This window comes from Hemicordylus capensis, chromosome 11, assembly GCF_027244095.1.
Source record: "Hemicordylus capensis ecotype Gifberg chromosome 11, rHemCap1.1.pri, whole genome shotgun sequence".
Lineage (NCBI taxonomy): Eukaryota > Metazoa > Chordata > Lepidosauria > Squamata > Cordylidae > Hemicordylus > Hemicordylus capensis.
The window spans coordinates 11,836,639-11,853,331 of NC_069667.1; the positions used below are offsets into that span (position 1 = coordinate 11,836,639).

Below are 16,693 nucleotides of genomic sequence, written 5' to 3' on the forward strand. Positions count from 1 at the left end.
GAGTCCCATTTCCCCACCTTTTTTTGCAGGGTGGGGTGGGGGGAGAACCACGAGATGACAGAGCTGAATCCCATGAAAGGGGCCCCAGGGAAAGGAGCTCCCAGTCAGCGATTTCCCATTTATTTTGACTGGGGAAGGGACGCTTTGTCACAGCTGATGGGCCCTGTTCTTGGCATTGGCCCCGCCTCCTCACATCTGATGTCAGATGCAGGGGCGGCGCCAATACGTGGGAGAGGGTCCATTCAGACCCTCTCTCATCCCTCTCCAGTCAGTGTTTCATTGAAACATTGGCTGGCTGGGCTTCCCCCACCCCCAAGCACAGCCAACGTTTCCATGGAACACTGTCTGGAGAGGACAGGGGCGTGTCTTGTGCTCCCAGCCAATCAGCACTCTGGTTTCCATCTGGGTGCTGGAAAGGGCAAGGGGGCGCCCTGGCTGAGAGTCAGCAGGAGCCTTGGCGCCCCCCTGGACCTGGCGGCCAGGGGACAATTGTCTCCCCTTGCTCCATAGTCCCTATGCCCCTGCCATAGGGATTTTTCATTGTGATTTGTGACTGTCAAAAATCACAATAAGCATTTGTCGCCCCAGATGGCTCAGGTGCTATAAGTGATTTAAGACTTTCTTGTCACAAGGGGTTAGTGTTATGGATCCAGCAGTTTACTACTCCAAATGCCCTATTTAAATAATAGGGGCGTGTGAGTCCACTTAGGCCTGGATTTCCAGACCCCAGATCAGATCTGGATTTCCAGATCCCAGACTGGGAAGGAATGTCTGTTAAAATCAACAGGACTCGGACTTGATGCCAAGGAAATGCATGCTAAGTTCCAATCAATAAGTAATTCCGTTTTTATTGCACTGTTGTAATTAACTGTTCATCTGCTTTGTTTTTCCTACAGGAAGTGCCATCTCCCTCCATGAAATTGACTCCTTATTCTCAAGGCTCTGTCCGGAGGATCATTGTAGAGAATTCTGAACAGGTAGGAAAACTTGCTTTGCTGTTGGAACCACCTGTGACTTCCATTCATCTTTTCTATCAGGTGGATTGAGTCAGCTGCGGGTTGATATCTGAGATTTGCAAGCTGGCATGCTATTATTACAGGATAAAAGACGCCTTTCAAGCTGCCCAGCAGGTCTGTTCAAATCCTGTTGAATTTGCTTTCAGCCGTTTTCAGTGCCTGCCGGAACGGGCTGACCCAGCGTCTCCTCCTGGACCTCAAATTGCCATGACTCCCTTGCTTTTTCATGGCTGCTGCTCAGCATACCTGTGTTATTCAAATGTGTAATGGTTGTTTTCTGCTTGCAGGAGCCTCTGTCTCCACTGCTCCGAGGAGGAAATAATGTGATCTATGAAAAGACCATCAGAAAATATGAGCTGCTAAACCCAGATCAGGTAAGTGTCTTCTTTTTCTCCTTGATGTTTGGCCAAATCGCACATGACATTTAATGGATGGTTGGGGGGCTTTAACCCTTTCCTCGCCACACACACTGTCCGGGTTTTATTGGCCCACGGAGATCTCCCCCACCCACCCCACTTGGCAACTAGCCACTGTAGTGTGGCCATATCCAGATTGGGGATTGTAACCACGCCACCCCCTCCATAGTGCCAATCCATGTGGGGTTGACCCTCCTGCTGATTCCTGCTAACTGAGCACCTGATTCTCTTGTATTTGATGGTGATTCTCTTGTAATTTAGCAGAGGGAGAGCAACTGTCTCTCTCCATCCCCAGCACAGCATCCCTCCAGTGGCTGTTGCTAGTTTCTCCCTTTTATTTGCTTTTTAGATTGTGAACCCTTTGGAGACAGGGAACCAGCGACTTTCTTTTTCCATGCGAACCGCTTTGAGGGCTTTTTGTTGAATATATAAAAATTCATAGTAGCAGTATTTACTAAAGAAAATTGAAGCATATCAGGGCCAGTGATGCATTTTAACATCACATGCAACTGGGCCCTTTTTGATTTGTTTAAAAACAAGAACATTTCAAAAGCAATTGTCTCCAATCCTTGGGTTGATTCGGGTGCTAAATCAAGAAATTAAGAAGAAGAATGGGGCTAAATTTAGCATGTGTGAATCCCCCCCATGAACTTCCTCCCCCTCCCCTCCCCTCCCCTCCCCTCCCCTCCCCTCCGAGTTTCCACCTCCGGACACAAAGACAGCACTTGATGAGGCTCCAGAACAGACAGGAGGAGAAAGATTCAGCCAAACAGGCCAATTTACACTCTACTGAAGCGGGCTTCAGCCCTAAGGGCATGTCTTTACTCCAGTTCTAAACCATTTTCAAACTGGGTTATGCATTGTTGCTTGCAGCTAAGGAATCCTGAGCAGTGTTCCCTCTGAGGTGTGCACATCTGTGATGTGCGCATGCGCGGTGCGCACAGGTTTTCTTTGTGTCCGCTCAATTTTAGATCCTGCTGAGGTTAAATCAGGAAAACCCCATTCTGAATGCACATATGTCCACACACTGCCTTGACACGGCCGCCCAGAACAAAACTCATTTGGCACGGAGACGAAGAAAAATGAGAGTGAACACTGATCCCGAGACGGCTGGACCCGAGCTCTTCAAATGAAAAATTCTCCATCCCAAATTCCTATTCGCAAAGCTCTTTAGAGGAGTCCGGGATGTGCAAACTGATTTCAGATGACTTGCAAACTGGGTTAAAGCTGTAGTGTAGATGTGTCCTCTGCATCAGATGTGGAGCAACTGGAGATACGCCCGTATTTGAAGAATGGGAGGAGATATTTGAAATAATTGGTGGGGATTAGGAGGGTGGGTCCTGGGGCAAGGACTTTTCCTTGGTTGACTCCCCATCTTTGGAACGCTCTTCACAGGTGTGGCTGGCACCCATGTTGTTTTTTTAATGCACCAGGCAAACACTGTTTTATTTGTATATTTTATTTGAACAGCTGTCTTCCCATTAAATTCTCACTGCTACTTATATTTTGATTTTTAAATTAGGCTCTTAATGTTTGTAATGATTTTGTAGTTTTATGAGCTGCTTTAATATAAATTATTACTAAGAATATTTATATATCACTATTTAACAAATGTGGTTTACATGGAAGAAGGAAAATGATGGCTCCCTGACCCAGAAGGGCTCACAATCTTAAAAAAACAACAACAGGGCAAATATTTAAAATAAAATAGCATGTGAGGGCTCTTCTTTAAAGATATTAACTTTATTCTGTTGTGTATTGCAATTCATGCAATAGGTAAATCTATGGATGGGAGGAGAGCTGGTCTTGTGGTAGCAAGCATGAATTGTCCCCTTTGTTAAGAAGGGTCCACCCTGGTTTGCATTTGAATGGGAGTCTACATTTGAGTGCTGTGAGATATTCCTGTTAGGGGGTGGAGCCACTCTGGGAAGAGCATTTGCCTACTTGCATGCAGAAGGTCCCAGTGCTGAGAGAGATTCCTGCCTGTAATCTTGGAGAAGCTGCTGCCAGTCAATGCAGACCATACTGAGCAAGATGGACCAATGGTCTGACTTGGTATAAGGAAGCTTCCTATGTTCCTAAGGATGGGGCCATGGCTTAGTGGAAGAGCGTCTGCTTTTGCATGCAGAAGGTCCCAGGTTCACTCCCTGGCAGCATCTCCAGGTAGGGCTGGGAAAGACTCCTGCCTGAAACCTTGGACAGATGCTGCCAGTCAGTGTAGATGATACTGAGATAGATGGAATAAGGGCTTGATTTAGTATAAAGCTGCAGCTTTCTATGTTCCCGCTACTGTGAAGGACTTGAGTGTGAATAGCTGGCTCCTAACGAATTCCATTTTCTCTAGGAGAAGCAGTATCAGTTTTCCCTCCAGCATGCTCAGCCTGACCAGTGCCAAGTCATCCCGTCCGTGGATCAAGTTCAAGTGGTCCAACAGTGCCAGCAAACCCAGACAGGCAGCCCCTGTGACATCACTCCAATCTGCGTCAATGACGTCGGCAAAGGAAACGTGAAGAAAGTCACCATTCAGACTTGTGAACCAGTAGGCACATCTTCTATTCCTTATGTTTTCTATTTCCAAGGAGTTTTTTTGGTTTCTGTCTTGGATTTGCAAACGTTGTTGGGTGACCTGGAAAAAAGCCCGAAGGTTAGGGCTGTAACTCAGTGGAAGAGCATTTGCTTTGCACGGAGAAGGTCCCAGGTTTGATTCCTGGCAGCATCTCCAAGTAGGGCTGGGAAATAACTTTTGGGAGCCCTGGGTTGCTGCTGCCAGTCAGAGTAGACAAGGCTGAGCTAGGTGGACCAAGGGTCGGACTCAGTATAAGGCCTCTTGCTATGTATGCATGAGGTTGCAGCATTGTGGAAGCTGACTGGGCTGTCCCTTGCCCTTTGGCATTTTTAGTGGGATTTGTTGTTTTTCATTAGATTATTTAGCCAGCATGGCATAGTGGTTAGAGTGCTGGGCTAGAACCAGGAAGGCCCCAGTTCAAATCCCCATTCATTCAAATCTCCATTCAACCTGAAACTAGCTGGGTGACTCTGGGCCAGTCACTTCTCTCTCAGCCTAACCTACTTCACAGGGTTGTTGTGAAAGAGAAACTCAAGTATGTAGTACACTGCACTGGGCTCCTTGGAGGAAGAGCGGGATATAAATGTTGTAGTAATAACAACAACAACAACAACACCTGTCTGACTGTGTAAACAAGAAATAATAATAATAAAGAAAAACAAGTCAAAATAATCGACATAGCAATACCAGGGGATAGCAGAATAGAAGAAAAAGAAATAGAAAAAATCACCAAATACAAAGATCTACAAATTGAAATTGAAAGGCTGTGGCAGAAAAAGACCCAAATAATCCCAGTGGTCATTGGCGCCCTGGGTGCAGTTCCAAAAGACCTTGAAGAGCACCTCAACACCATAGGGGCCACAGAAATCACCATCAGCCAATTACAAAAAGCAGCTTTACTGGGATCAGCCTATATTCTGTGACGATATCTATAACAGCAGCAACAACATTGATGATAAAATTCAGCCATCTCAGGTCCTTGGGAAGGACTCGATGTCTGGATAAAACAAACCAGTCAATAACACCTGTCTGACTGTGTAAACAAGAAATAATAATAATTAATGTATACATGTACACAACTCCGGGCTCCTTGGGAGAAGAGCGGGATGTAAATGTAAAAATAAATATGACAAATAAAATAATTGTTAACAGCCCTGGGGTCTTAGGATGAAAGGCGGTCAACCACAACCAGTCAATCAATATTGGATGTTTGGAGCCTCTCTCTCACTCTTGCAAAAACTTTCCTAAAGTTGAGCCCTTTTCCTTCTCCAAGAAATGGAGGCATTTCAACAGTGGCTAACATGAGCAACATGTTTGCACAGCAAATACCTCTGGCCAGGTTTGTTGACCTGCCCTCTACATTCTCCAAAGGCCAACGGAGGTGGAATCTGTACCTGGGATCTGCTAGGAGGAATTCTTGCAAGGGGAAAGAGGGCGGGAAAGAGGTTACCTGTGCTGTGAAGACCGTGTGTCCAAATCCAGAGAGATGCATGCTTGGCTTCACAAGGCAAGAGGAAGCGTTGGAAGCCCAGCCTTCCTTCCCGCACGTGGGTTGCCCAGAGAAATACACACGATGACAAAAACGAGGGCAAGGGAGCGCTCGCTGCCTTAACCTCATTTAAGAGGGTGGCGGGTTTGCTGCCATGATCGGGCCCAATCCCCTTAGCCCGGTTCTGCATGCTCGCATGAGTAGCCTCAATCACTTCTACCCAGGTTTTCCTCTGACCTTGCTTCCACACAGCTGAAAATTGGGAACACACATAGCTCCCAAACCTGGGTAGAACACCGTTTTTGATGGTGTGAGTGACCTCTCAGTGTGCACAGTCCCCCTAGCCTGATTCAGGGTTATCCAAAAGCGCCGCTGTAGCCGTGGACAGCGGAGTGAAGGGGGAGGAAGTCCCGCTCCCATCACATCAATCACCCACATGCCCTGCTGCTCAGGATGGTGGGCACATCTGTGATTGCGAGTGGTTCGGAGGCGGGACTTCCTCCCCCTTCTTCCCACTGTGCACGGCTACGGCGGAGCATTTGGACAATGCCTGAAGGCTCCTCCCTCCCTCCCTCCTCCCTCCCTCCCTCCCTCCAGATTTAACTTTCTGAAACATCTGCAAAGGTTGCAAAATCCGCAGCTTTCAGCCTGGTAAGGCAGGAGTGTCCCCACACCCAGTTTCTGCAGTGACGCGTTAGGAGTTGCATCGCAAGATCCCTTTGTTTGCCTCCAGCAAAAGGCTGGCAGTTTTGCAAGTGTTCTAGCAGCAAAATGCCGAAAACGTGCTAAGGTGGAGCGCCTGGGAGAGGAGGAGGAGAAAGCTAGCTGCTAATGATGTGATCAGTGAAGGAGATCTGTAACTGGAGTGCCTTGGGCTTCCAGGAGGCCAAATAGGCATTGGGGAGAAAGCCAGCATGGAAGCAGCCGGCTTTGTCAAGCCTATGCTGGTGTGCTTTGGAGGCAGTGGCGCAGCGGGGAAATGCTTGACTAACAAGCAGAAGGTTGCTGGTTCGAATCCCCACTGGTACTATATCGGGCAGCAGCGATATAGGAAGATGCTGAAAGGCATCCTCTCACACTGCGCAGGAGGAGGCAATGGGAAACTCCTCCTGTATTCTACCAAAGAAAACCACAGGGCTCTGTGAGCACCAGGAGTCGAAATCGACTTGACGGCACACTTTACCTTTGCATGTCAGGCATCTAAATATCCTTTCCAAAGCCTCCGTTGCAACCCTACCAAGTGCTAGGCTGTGGCATATTAGCTCTGTGTAAATGAGTCTTCCCAGATTAACCACTGTAGACCAAACATTCCCATTGGCGCATGCCAACTTTTAAAAGGAAACCATTTGCACACCCAGGGGAGGTTGTGGGGATGATGCACGTGTGAACTGGTTCTAACGATGCCCTTGATTGTCTCCTGTTAGGTGAGATGCATTCAGGAAACAAATGACCAGCTGGACTCCCGATACTTTGGTGAGCTCCTTGCTGAGCTGAACCGCAAGAGCAACGACCTCTACAGTTGCCTCCTCCAGCATGTTGAAAAACTAGGTGGAAGGTACTGTGTCTCCTTCTCCATGGGTGGCGTTCCTGGAATTTGGGGAATGTCTTGCAGAGTCTCTGGAAGGAGGGCTGGTTGAGCCACATTCTGCTTGCAGAGATCTAAGTTTGAATCCCTGTTTGCTGAGAAACTGTGTTCTTTTCACAGAGTAGGATTGAGTTCTGCATCCAGAAACTGCATTCCCCAATTCTGCAACCATGCAATGAAAGCTTGTTAATTGCAATATATTATGAAAGTTTCCTAGATCGTATACATGTAATTATTCTGGAGGTCTTACACAAGAGGCGTATTTGATTGCCGTTTTGTGTGTTTTAGTGCATGGGGTGTGTACCCTTTTTGATGGATATACATATTTTGTCCTCTTCTGCATTTGCAACTATGGGCGGGGGGATGTTGCTTTTTAAAATGAAGCATCACACAAGAGGGAATGAAACAAACCCTGAAATATGTTCTGTGCTTTTCAAATAATGCTGTGTCTGCAACTAATGATTGCTTCGATGATTTGGAATGCTCTGAGCTGATGTTGCCTTCTGCTCTTCTTTCAGGAGATATGAAATTGAATCACTCAATCAAGTAAGTATGGCAAACACTTCCAAATGTCTGTGATCAACAGCTGCAGTCCAGTAAAACTCACAGCTAATAGCCTTGTCTGATGCATGCAAAACTGAAGCATCAGGAGAAGTTCTGACTTCTGCTTGTTCAATTCCTCATATGGTTGAGGGGGGCGTAGCTGAGCAGAAGAGCTTTGCATGCAGAAGGTCCCAGGTTCAAGCCCTGGCAGCATCTCCAGGTAGGGCTGGTGGCGGGGGGGAACCCCCACCTGCAACCTTGGAGTGCTGCTGCTGGTCAGAGTAGACAACACTGAGCTAGAAGGACCAATGGTCTGACTCAGTATAAGCAACTTCCTATGTTCCTAAAAAATAGAGTGTGGGGCCTAAGCTCATTGGTAGAGCATCCTCTTTGTATGTAAGAAGGTCCCAGGTTCAGTCCCTGGCAGGTAGGGCTGGGAGAGACTCTTTCCTGAAGCTTTGGAGAGCTGCTGCCAGTTGGTGCAGACACAATTGACTCTGTAGAATCAGACCATTGGTCCCTCTGTTTCCTATTTATTTATTTAACATATTTTTATAGCGCCCAAAACTTACATCTCTGGGTGGTTCACAACAACATAAAAACAGAAAGTAAAACATTAGTTAAAACAAAAACAAAAAGCGTAAAAACATTACAACAATCTGAAAATGTTTAAAACAATATTTTAAAACAGCATTAAAACCATTAAAACAATATTAATTCAAAGCCTAGGTGAACAGATGCGTCTTTAAAGACTTTTTAAAAGCTGTCAGAGATGGGGAGGCTCTTATTTCACTAGGGAGCGCATTCCAAAGCCTCGGGGCAGCAATGGAGAAGAATGTCCCTGTAATAACTTGTGCTTGTTACAATCTTTGATTTTAAACTAATAGACTCCACTTGTAAAGAAAATGACATAAGGCAAATTGTCTTTTCTCTCTCTTTTTTAAACCAATGATTAGATGGAAGATATTGAGAGTTTGATTCCTAAAGGACTTTCAGAGGCAACCAAGCAGCAGATCCGTTACCTCTTGCAGGTAGGCTGCTCTTCTGTGATTTGTGTTTTGAAAATGCTTTGCTTCTAGGAAATACGAATAGGAGGATGGCCTCTCGATTCCAGCATCCCGTTTCCCCCAGTGGCCCACCAGTGGAGCCTTCTGGGAAGCTCATGGCCAGGAGATGAAGGCATGCCTCCTCTCCTGCCGTTGAAGCCACTGAGAAGCCGCTGCCAGTCTGTGAAGACAATACTGAGCTAGATGGACCAATGGTCTGACTCAGTATATGGCAGCTTCCTGTTGCTCGCCTGGAGCTGGTATTCACAGGGGTCCTGCCTCTGAGCCTGGAGGAAGCCTCCAGCCATCAGGTCTAGGTGCCATTCATAGCCCTGCCCTCCATGAATTTGTCTAAGCCCCTTATAAGAGGCTTCTCTCTATCTATCTTGGGTGGTGTTTGGCTTTGAACTGATAAATTCCAAAATAATTTGAAAGGCACCTTCTTCTCCCCTCCTTTCCTAGATGAGAATAACGGCTGATAAGTCTATGAGGCTCGTCCTGGCCACGTTCAGCAACCTTCGAGAGGAACTGGTCCATCTTCAGGACGACTTAGGGGTAGGTAATTGTGTGGGTTGGCCTGTGGTTTGGCTAGTCCCATGTTTGTACTCATAAGGCTGGAATCCCTAACGCTGCTTCAGGTTCACTTGGGAGAATTCACCTTTTCTCTTTGAAATGCAGGCGCTAGCTGTTTCTGAAACAGCAGTCCTCTTTTAAAACCACGGGGTACATGTTGGAGAAGTGAGGAGAGCTGGTCTGGTTGGGAGCAAGCATGACTTGTCCCCTTAGCTAAGCAGGGTCTGCCCTGGTTGCCTATGAATGGGAGACTAGAAGTGTGAGCACTGGAAGAGTTTCCCCTCGGGATGGAAACACTCTGTGAAGAGCAGAAGGTTTCAAGTTCCCTCCCTGGCTTCTCCAAGATAGGGCTGAGAGAGATTCCCGCCTGCAACTTTGGAAAAACCGCTGCCAGTCTGTGGAGATAATACTGAGCTAGATAGACCAATGGTCTGACTCAGAATATGGCAGCTTCCTATGTTCCCAAGCCCCAAACTCTCTTTGGACAACTTCCTGTTCTGAGGAATTTGGTTCCAATTCAAGACAGCTGGAAGACTTTAGGTGTGGATCCAGCTCACTGGATAAAGCCTTTCTGAAGCCAATTTCAGGTTTGGTTCGATTCCTTGCATTAAACATGTTACCGTGCAAGAGCGGTCTTTCCGTGAGGCAAGGTGAGGTGGTCGCCTCAAGCAGCAGATCATTGGGGTGCCAGCAAGACAGCAAGTTGCCCTCCTGAGCCCCCTCCCCATTTTAAAAAAGGGGGTGGCTTTTAGCGCCCTGCCTCAAGCCCACAGAGGTCTGAAGCTACCCTCTTTAGCTTCTCATGGTTCACATGTCCGCTGCAGCAACGTATATCCGTCTGAATGTAAAGCAGAGCTGTTTATAACAAGCGTTTTGCCTCTACAGAAACTGGAGACCAACAAAGTGTTGCTTGAGAAAGATCTGGCTTTTAAAGAGTCTCAAGTAAGAGAGTATGAAACGCTTTTGGCATCGGTGCGAGAGAATAATCGTCAGCAGCAGGTACGTTCGCGTGCTAGTTGTGAGTGAAATGGCAACCTCCGATGAAGCGTTCTTGTGTTTCGTTCATGACAACTTCTGCCTGTGTCGAACAAAGGGCAGCGTGTAATTGCTTCTGTAACATGCGTGCCACTTCCAAGCAAACTTGGGGCATGTTATGATGCTTATGGACACGTAACTGGAGTGCCTGAGAGTAAGAGGGAGGTGCCAGCAGGCTTGGGGTAAACTGAAAATATGTTGGCTTCACAAAAAATCAGAAGAAAAAGACCAAAACTGCCCCAGTGTAACTCAGTGGGGCGGAATGTTCACTGACTCAGAGGACAGTTAATAGACAATCAGGTTGGTGACCTGATGGTGCTCATGTCAAAGAGGGGAACAAGAGCTTGAATGAAAAGAATGGGTAGTTTCTCAGCTTGAAGAATACTCTCCTAAGATAGTCATATCCCCTTCTGCTTCTGGTGGGGAAAGGTGCTTAAAACCTGTATTATGCACGGACTCAAGTAACACATGCACACCAGGGATATACCGCAATGTTCTGTTGTGTATCCGTACTTGTTTCCTGTATTTATGGGGGGAAATAGAAATGCTCCTTTCCAGATGTGACAAGTGCTATAAGATATTCCCCTTAGGGGATGGGGCTGTAGCTCAGTGGAAGAGCATCTGGTTTGCGTGCAGAAGGTCTGAAGTAAGGTTGGGGGAGACTCCAGCCTGAAAACCTGGAGAGCTGCTGCCAGTCAGTGTAGACAATCCTGAGCTAGATGGATGAAGGGTCTGACTCAGTATAAGGCAGCTTCCTATGTTCCTATGCAAAATGCACAGCCGAACCCAGTGCTGAGATGTCTGAGACGTCTGTGATTCTCTGCAGGGCAGCCATAAATAATTAAGAGTCTCCCAAATAGTCTGGAGGGGACAGTCAGTCAAATCTGCTTCCTCTGCATGGTGTGTGTGTGTGTTCGCAGCAAGCCCTCAGGGAGTATACTCTGAAATGCCGCTCACTAGAAGAACAGCTCCTCAATCTCCGGCACGACAATGGAGAACGGGAGTTTCGGCTGAAGGATCTGGAATACAGCAAGCGGGCCTTGGAACAAGAGATCCAGAACCTGAGACACCAGGTACCAGCCACTTTTGCTTCCGTTCCCTGGGGGAGCCTTTGGGGTCTGTTCCCCAAGGATTCTTCTAGCCTGCCTGGAATCCAGATGTGGAATCTCCCCCTTTATCCCAGCTGTGTGGAGCTGGAGCTGGTTGTATCTCATTTCCTGCTGCTGTCCACGGAGCCAGCGTGGTGTAGTGGCTAGAGTGCTGGACTAGGACCGGGGAGACCCGAATTCAAATCCCCATTCAGCCATGAGACTTGCTGGGTGACTCTGGGCCAGTCACTTCTCTCTCAGCCTAACCTACTTCACAGGGTTGTTGTGAGGAGAAACTTAAGTACGTAGTATACTGCTCTGGGGTCCTTGGAGGAAGAGCGGGATATAAATGCATCATCATCATCATCATCATCATCATCATCATCATCATCATATCTCAACAAATCCTTCATCTTTCGATGTTGGTATCTTGCTCTTTCTCCAAGGAGGGTTTTCCTATTTTGGTTTCACAACAGCCCTGCAAAGTAGGAGAAGCTGAGAGAGGGTGACTTGCCCAAGGTCACCCAAAGAGCTTTAATATCCATTATATATTCTGAAGAGTTTGTTTGTGGGTGTGCTTGTGTGACAGAAAGCCATTCTCCCTGATAGCAAATTTTGCATACACAATCTTGCCACTGAAATTAGCAGAATGCACTACATTTTACACCTAAATATGCTGGGGGAAAGGTTTGATTTTTTAAATTATTATTAGAAGAAATTTTGAATGTTATCCGATTTTAACTGTTATAGTTCAGAGCCGATTTTTAACACTCAATAATCAGATCAGTAATTCAAAAATGACATCATGCCCAAGAGAAGCAGATCTTTCCCAAATTCCAATTTACCATATGTATTGAATAAAATGAATCCTGTTTAAAGTTGACATCCTACAAATTCCAAACTGTTCTTTTACTTCTCTTTTGCAAGCAAATTAATAAGCAGTTATCTGGCATAATATATTAAAAAAAACTGTATCTGTTATATATTTTGAAGAGTTTGTGGATTCATTTGTGCACAGGAATGTCACGCTTCCCGATTACCTACAGATATCAGGTTTTGCATAAAGAGTTGCCACTTACAGTGGCTGTACTGCTTTTACACAGGAATGTAAAACTTCACTACTTTTACCCAGGAATGTGTTGGGGGAAAGCTGTAAATAACCCCCTTAAAAAAACAAAACAAAACACAAAATGACTTTGCCCAGTTAACGATGGGCATAACCTTAACCTAAATAGTAAACAAATTAATGGCAGAACTGGGATTTTCTACAGCGATCTACATTGGTTCCCAGTGTGGATTCCTTTCTAGAATGCTCTCCTTGCAGAGATCCATCGGAGGGCGTGACTTGTTGACGTTACATTGAAACGCTCGGATTGCACCAGCACATTCTGCTGCAGATGGGCTAAAGTGTAGAAAGAACACCAGTGCCTTTGTGGCATCCGGGAGACCTGCAACCAGTGTTCCCTCTATCAGGGATTCCCAGATGTTGACTACAACTCCCAGAATCCCCAGCTGCAATGTCTTTTGCTTGGGAATTATGGGAGTTGTAGTCAGTAAGATCTGGGAATCCCTGTTAGAGGGGATACTGGCTGCAACGCTGGTATTTCCTGCCGTCGCCGCAGTCTTGATGCACGGCCCTAATGGATCCTTCCTTCCTTGTAGAGCTTATGGGAAAGTCCATAACTCAGCAAGATAGAGCATGCTTTGAAGTGATAAGTGGTGTCTGTGCTGGCCTGAAGATGAGTGCCAAGCAAGAGCTGGGAAGAATCGTAGAATGTTAGAGTTGGAAGGGGCCTTGGAGGTCTTCTAGTCCACCCCAGCCCAGCTCAAGAAACTACTACAACAAATATTTATATACTACTCTTCAACCAAAGTTCTCAAAGCGGTTTATATAGGAAAATACATTTTAAAAGATGGTAAAATGAGCATAAGAGACACCAGCATCAGCCATTGGAGGGATGCTGTGCTGAGGCTGGATAGGACCAGTCGCTCTCCTCCTGCTAAATATACAAGAATCACCACTTTAGAAACTGCTGCAGCATCCTGGGCTGACCGCTGTCTAGGGATGCTTTGAAAACCTTAAGTGAAGGAAAGCTCAGCACTGCGTGAGGCAGACTGTTCCACAAAAGAGTTCTTCCAGTCAGCAATTCCTTCCCAGGTCTAGCCAGAATCTGCTGTCTTATAATTCCAACCCGCTGGGTCTAATCCTGCCCTCTCCTCCTCTGAACGCTTCCCAGCCTGCCCACATTCTTCTTAGAATGCGGGGCCCAGAACTGAGCGCAAGCAAGCTCTGGCCAGCACAGAATATCAGGAAACGTGCACATCGTGTGAACGTGCACCGGGCACTTCCGATCCACGACATACTGGGCAGCAAGGAGGTACGCTGCTGCCCCGTGGGACTGATTTTGCACACAGCACCTGCGGGGAAAATGTGGGGTGTGTGTGTAAGAGCACCCTCCCCAGTCCTTAAAGCTATTCCCCCTTTAGAATCGGCCGAATCTCCGGACTTTCGAACCGGTTCGGAGGTCCGTAAAAGGGCCTCTGAACTGGTTCCGTGCGCATCCCTAGAAACAATCACAACTCATGATCTGGAACAGCTGCACTTCACGAGCCAGGGGTCTAGACCAGCCTTCCCTGTAACAGAACCCCAGATGCTGTTGACTACAACTCCCAGCAATCCCAGCTGCAATGGTCTTTGGCTGGGAATGCTGGGAATTGTACTCAACCGTATGTGGGATTCCCTGTTACAGGGAACGCTGGTCTAGACGTGGTGAAGTCCCCAAGCAAAGAGGCCTAGCAGAACGCCTGTGCAGTCATTCCTTCCAGGGGAGGCAACAGCTATCCTGGTATGGGCAACGTCTCTCCAGAGACCAGGAATCACTCTGGTGGCTTACTACACTCGGCAGCAGAACACCTTTCCATAACTTTCCCAAGTACACCGATGATCCTCATTCTAGCCTCAGCACTTTCCGTTAAAACAAAATATCGTTCGCATAAAGACCCAAAGCAAAAGATTGTCTCGTTGATGCAGACAGTACTGGGAAGGATGGATTTGTGTCAAGGCACTTCCTATGTCATTCCTAAGAATCAACGATTTTTATGTAATTGGCAGCACCGCTGATTTCTGTGGTCCCTGGTATGATTTTCTGTTTCCAAAGGGAAGCTAAATAAGTGTTTCTGTGTGCACAGACTTCCTCCAACCCTCTGCTCCAGACCACCACCGATGAACTTTCCAGTCGCTATGTGGAGATGATCAACCAACTCCGGGAGGATAAAGACAGACAGATTAGCATCTTAAGGGTATGTTTATTTTCTCACTGGAGCCCTGCGGCTAGCTATCTGCAGGGAACATCTCTGCCACTGCCGTGTGTTCATACAACCAAACTAGACAGGAGATCAGCAGGTCCGTCATCAGTGTTCCCTGTAACGGGGATTGCCATTATTATTATTTTGACTACAACTCCCAGCATCCTCAGCCCCAGTGGCCTTTGGCTGGGGATTCTGGGAGTTGTAGTCAGCACTACCTGGGAATCCCTGTTGCTGGGAATGTTTTTAAACAGCAGTTTTTGTGGGGCTGAGTTAAATCCAGTTGGGACCACAGCACTGAGAGAGCTGGTGTTTAACCTTCCCCAGAAGGTCCTGTTTATCATGTAAACATGCAAGTACTCCCTACCCCAAAACAACTGTTTGCCCTCAGGACAAATAGTGGCTTGTGGAGGGGAGAACGTCGGGAAAACAGCAAAAAGAGACAGGGCTAACCCCTCTCCCTGTTCTCTCCGTGCTGCAGTCCCAGTTATATTCTCCCCGCTCCACTCCCCTGCTCAACAGTTTCTATTAATTTTTTAAGGGCGTTCTCTTTTGCAGTAGCATCCCCAACAGGGACTTGGGTCCATGCTGTATCCCCAAAAGTACTAGCAAGAAGCCCCTCTGTTCAGACCTCTGCATGGTTCAAAATGCTTTGCATCTGTTGCGACTGTGATTTTCATAACAACCCTGTGAGGTAGGACAGGTTGCAAAACCCAGACTGCTAAAGAGGCTGAGAGATTGCGGCTTACTTAAAGCTACCGAGTGAGTTTCTGGCAGAAGTGAGAATTCAGTCAGGGACCTTTTGGTGCACAGCTCGGTCCCCTACCCGCTACGCTGCACTACCTCTGAGAAGGTTATGTGGCCAATCTTAGTCGCTTTCATTGTTTGGTCTTCCTTTCAAAAATGTTAATAAGGAAGTGGCTTTTTTTTGGAGGCTCCTCAGCATGTGTTGTGCTGATTCTGTTTAGACCCAGCTCCATGAGTTCCAGAGGGATTTCTCCAAGAGAGAGGGGAGTGACACTGATCTCCAGATCAGGTTGCACGAGTTGACTTTGAGGCTGGAGGAGCGAGAGGCTTGCATTAAGCAGCAGGAAGAGGTAAGTAGCACAGCCCTGTGGGTGACAGTAGAAAGGCTCCCTGTCTGTGCACATCTGCCTGATAGAGATGTGCACGAAAATTCATTTCAAATTTGAATTGGTTTGCAGTTTGGTCTGAAAATTTCAATGGAATCGAATTTGAATTGATTTGGCACTGTTTTAGCACCCTTTTTAATCAGTCTGGGAGCCTGAATGGTTTAAAAGAGATGCCAATAGCTCTTGTATTGAATTTGAATTTAATTTTGAAAATTAGTATTGAATCCGAATCAAATTGCCCTTTTTAATGGGTTATTTTATTCGAATCACTCGAATACTAGCTTCGAGTTGAATCAATTTGAATTTTAATTGACTTGCACATACTGCCTGGGGGGGTTTCTCCCCCTCCCCTGGCAATGGTGGCGCTTTTCTGGCTCACACTTCTTAAGGTGGGGAGATGGGGGTGTCCCCATGTCACTGTATGGGATTTGGAGGATCCTTTTCAGTGGCGTTGTACTTTGTTTTTTCCATATCTTATTGGTCCATATGTCCGTTTAGCATATCCACAAAGTCTAGCAATGCAAGGGTAGTAATCATACAACTGATTGTGGCTAAGGATGATGGGAGTTGTTGTTCAGCAATGTCTGGATACCACAGGTTGGGAACCCCTGGGCTGGTTCAAGCATCCTACCCAGATTCGGGGGCTGTGCACATTTCTGTTTTGTGATCATGTGCTGGGGGAAACAAGGCGGGAGGCGTTGGCTGTGATCCTGTGAGAGGCTCCCGCTGCATTGGAGGACCTCCGACCTCCTTAAAGGGCTGGGTGCAGCTGCTGGGTAGGATGGAGCCCTCACCCCCAGCTGACATTTAGCAGATGATTTCTGCCTGCAATGGGAGTTGGTTATTGACCAGGCCCCCTCCAAAACTGTGGTTCTAGATCTCAAATCAAAACTTTAC

The 16,693-nt window shown here is 46.9% G+C and overlaps 1 protein-coding gene across 1 annotated transcript in view; it reads left to right on the top strand.

Annotated features, from left to right (window-relative positions):
* Positions 1 to 16,693, top strand: part of POF1B (POF1B actin binding protein) — a 46,379-nt gene that overhangs the window by 22,540 nt on the left and 7,146 nt on the right. Inside the window, exons 2-12 of the mRNA XM_053274294.1 lie at positions 897 to 977; positions 1,304 to 1,390; positions 3,777 to 3,971; positions 6,912 to 7,042; positions 7,591 to 7,618; positions 8,572 to 8,646; positions 9,124 to 9,216; positions 10,120 to 10,233; positions 11,190 to 11,342; positions 14,547 to 14,657; positions 15,632 to 15,760. Of these exons, the coding sequence (XP_053130269.1) occupies positions 897 to 977; positions 1,304 to 1,390; positions 3,777 to 3,971; positions 6,912 to 7,042; positions 7,591 to 7,618; positions 8,572 to 8,646; positions 9,124 to 9,216; positions 10,120 to 10,233; positions 11,190 to 11,342; positions 14,547 to 14,657; positions 15,632 to 15,760 (1,197 nt within the window). The remainder of the gene's footprint in view (positions 1 to 896; positions 978 to 1,303; positions 1,391 to 3,776; positions 3,972 to 6,911; positions 7,043 to 7,590; positions 7,619 to 8,571; positions 8,647 to 9,123; positions 9,217 to 10,119; positions 10,234 to 11,189; positions 11,343 to 14,546; positions 14,658 to 15,631; positions 15,761 to 16,693) is intronic.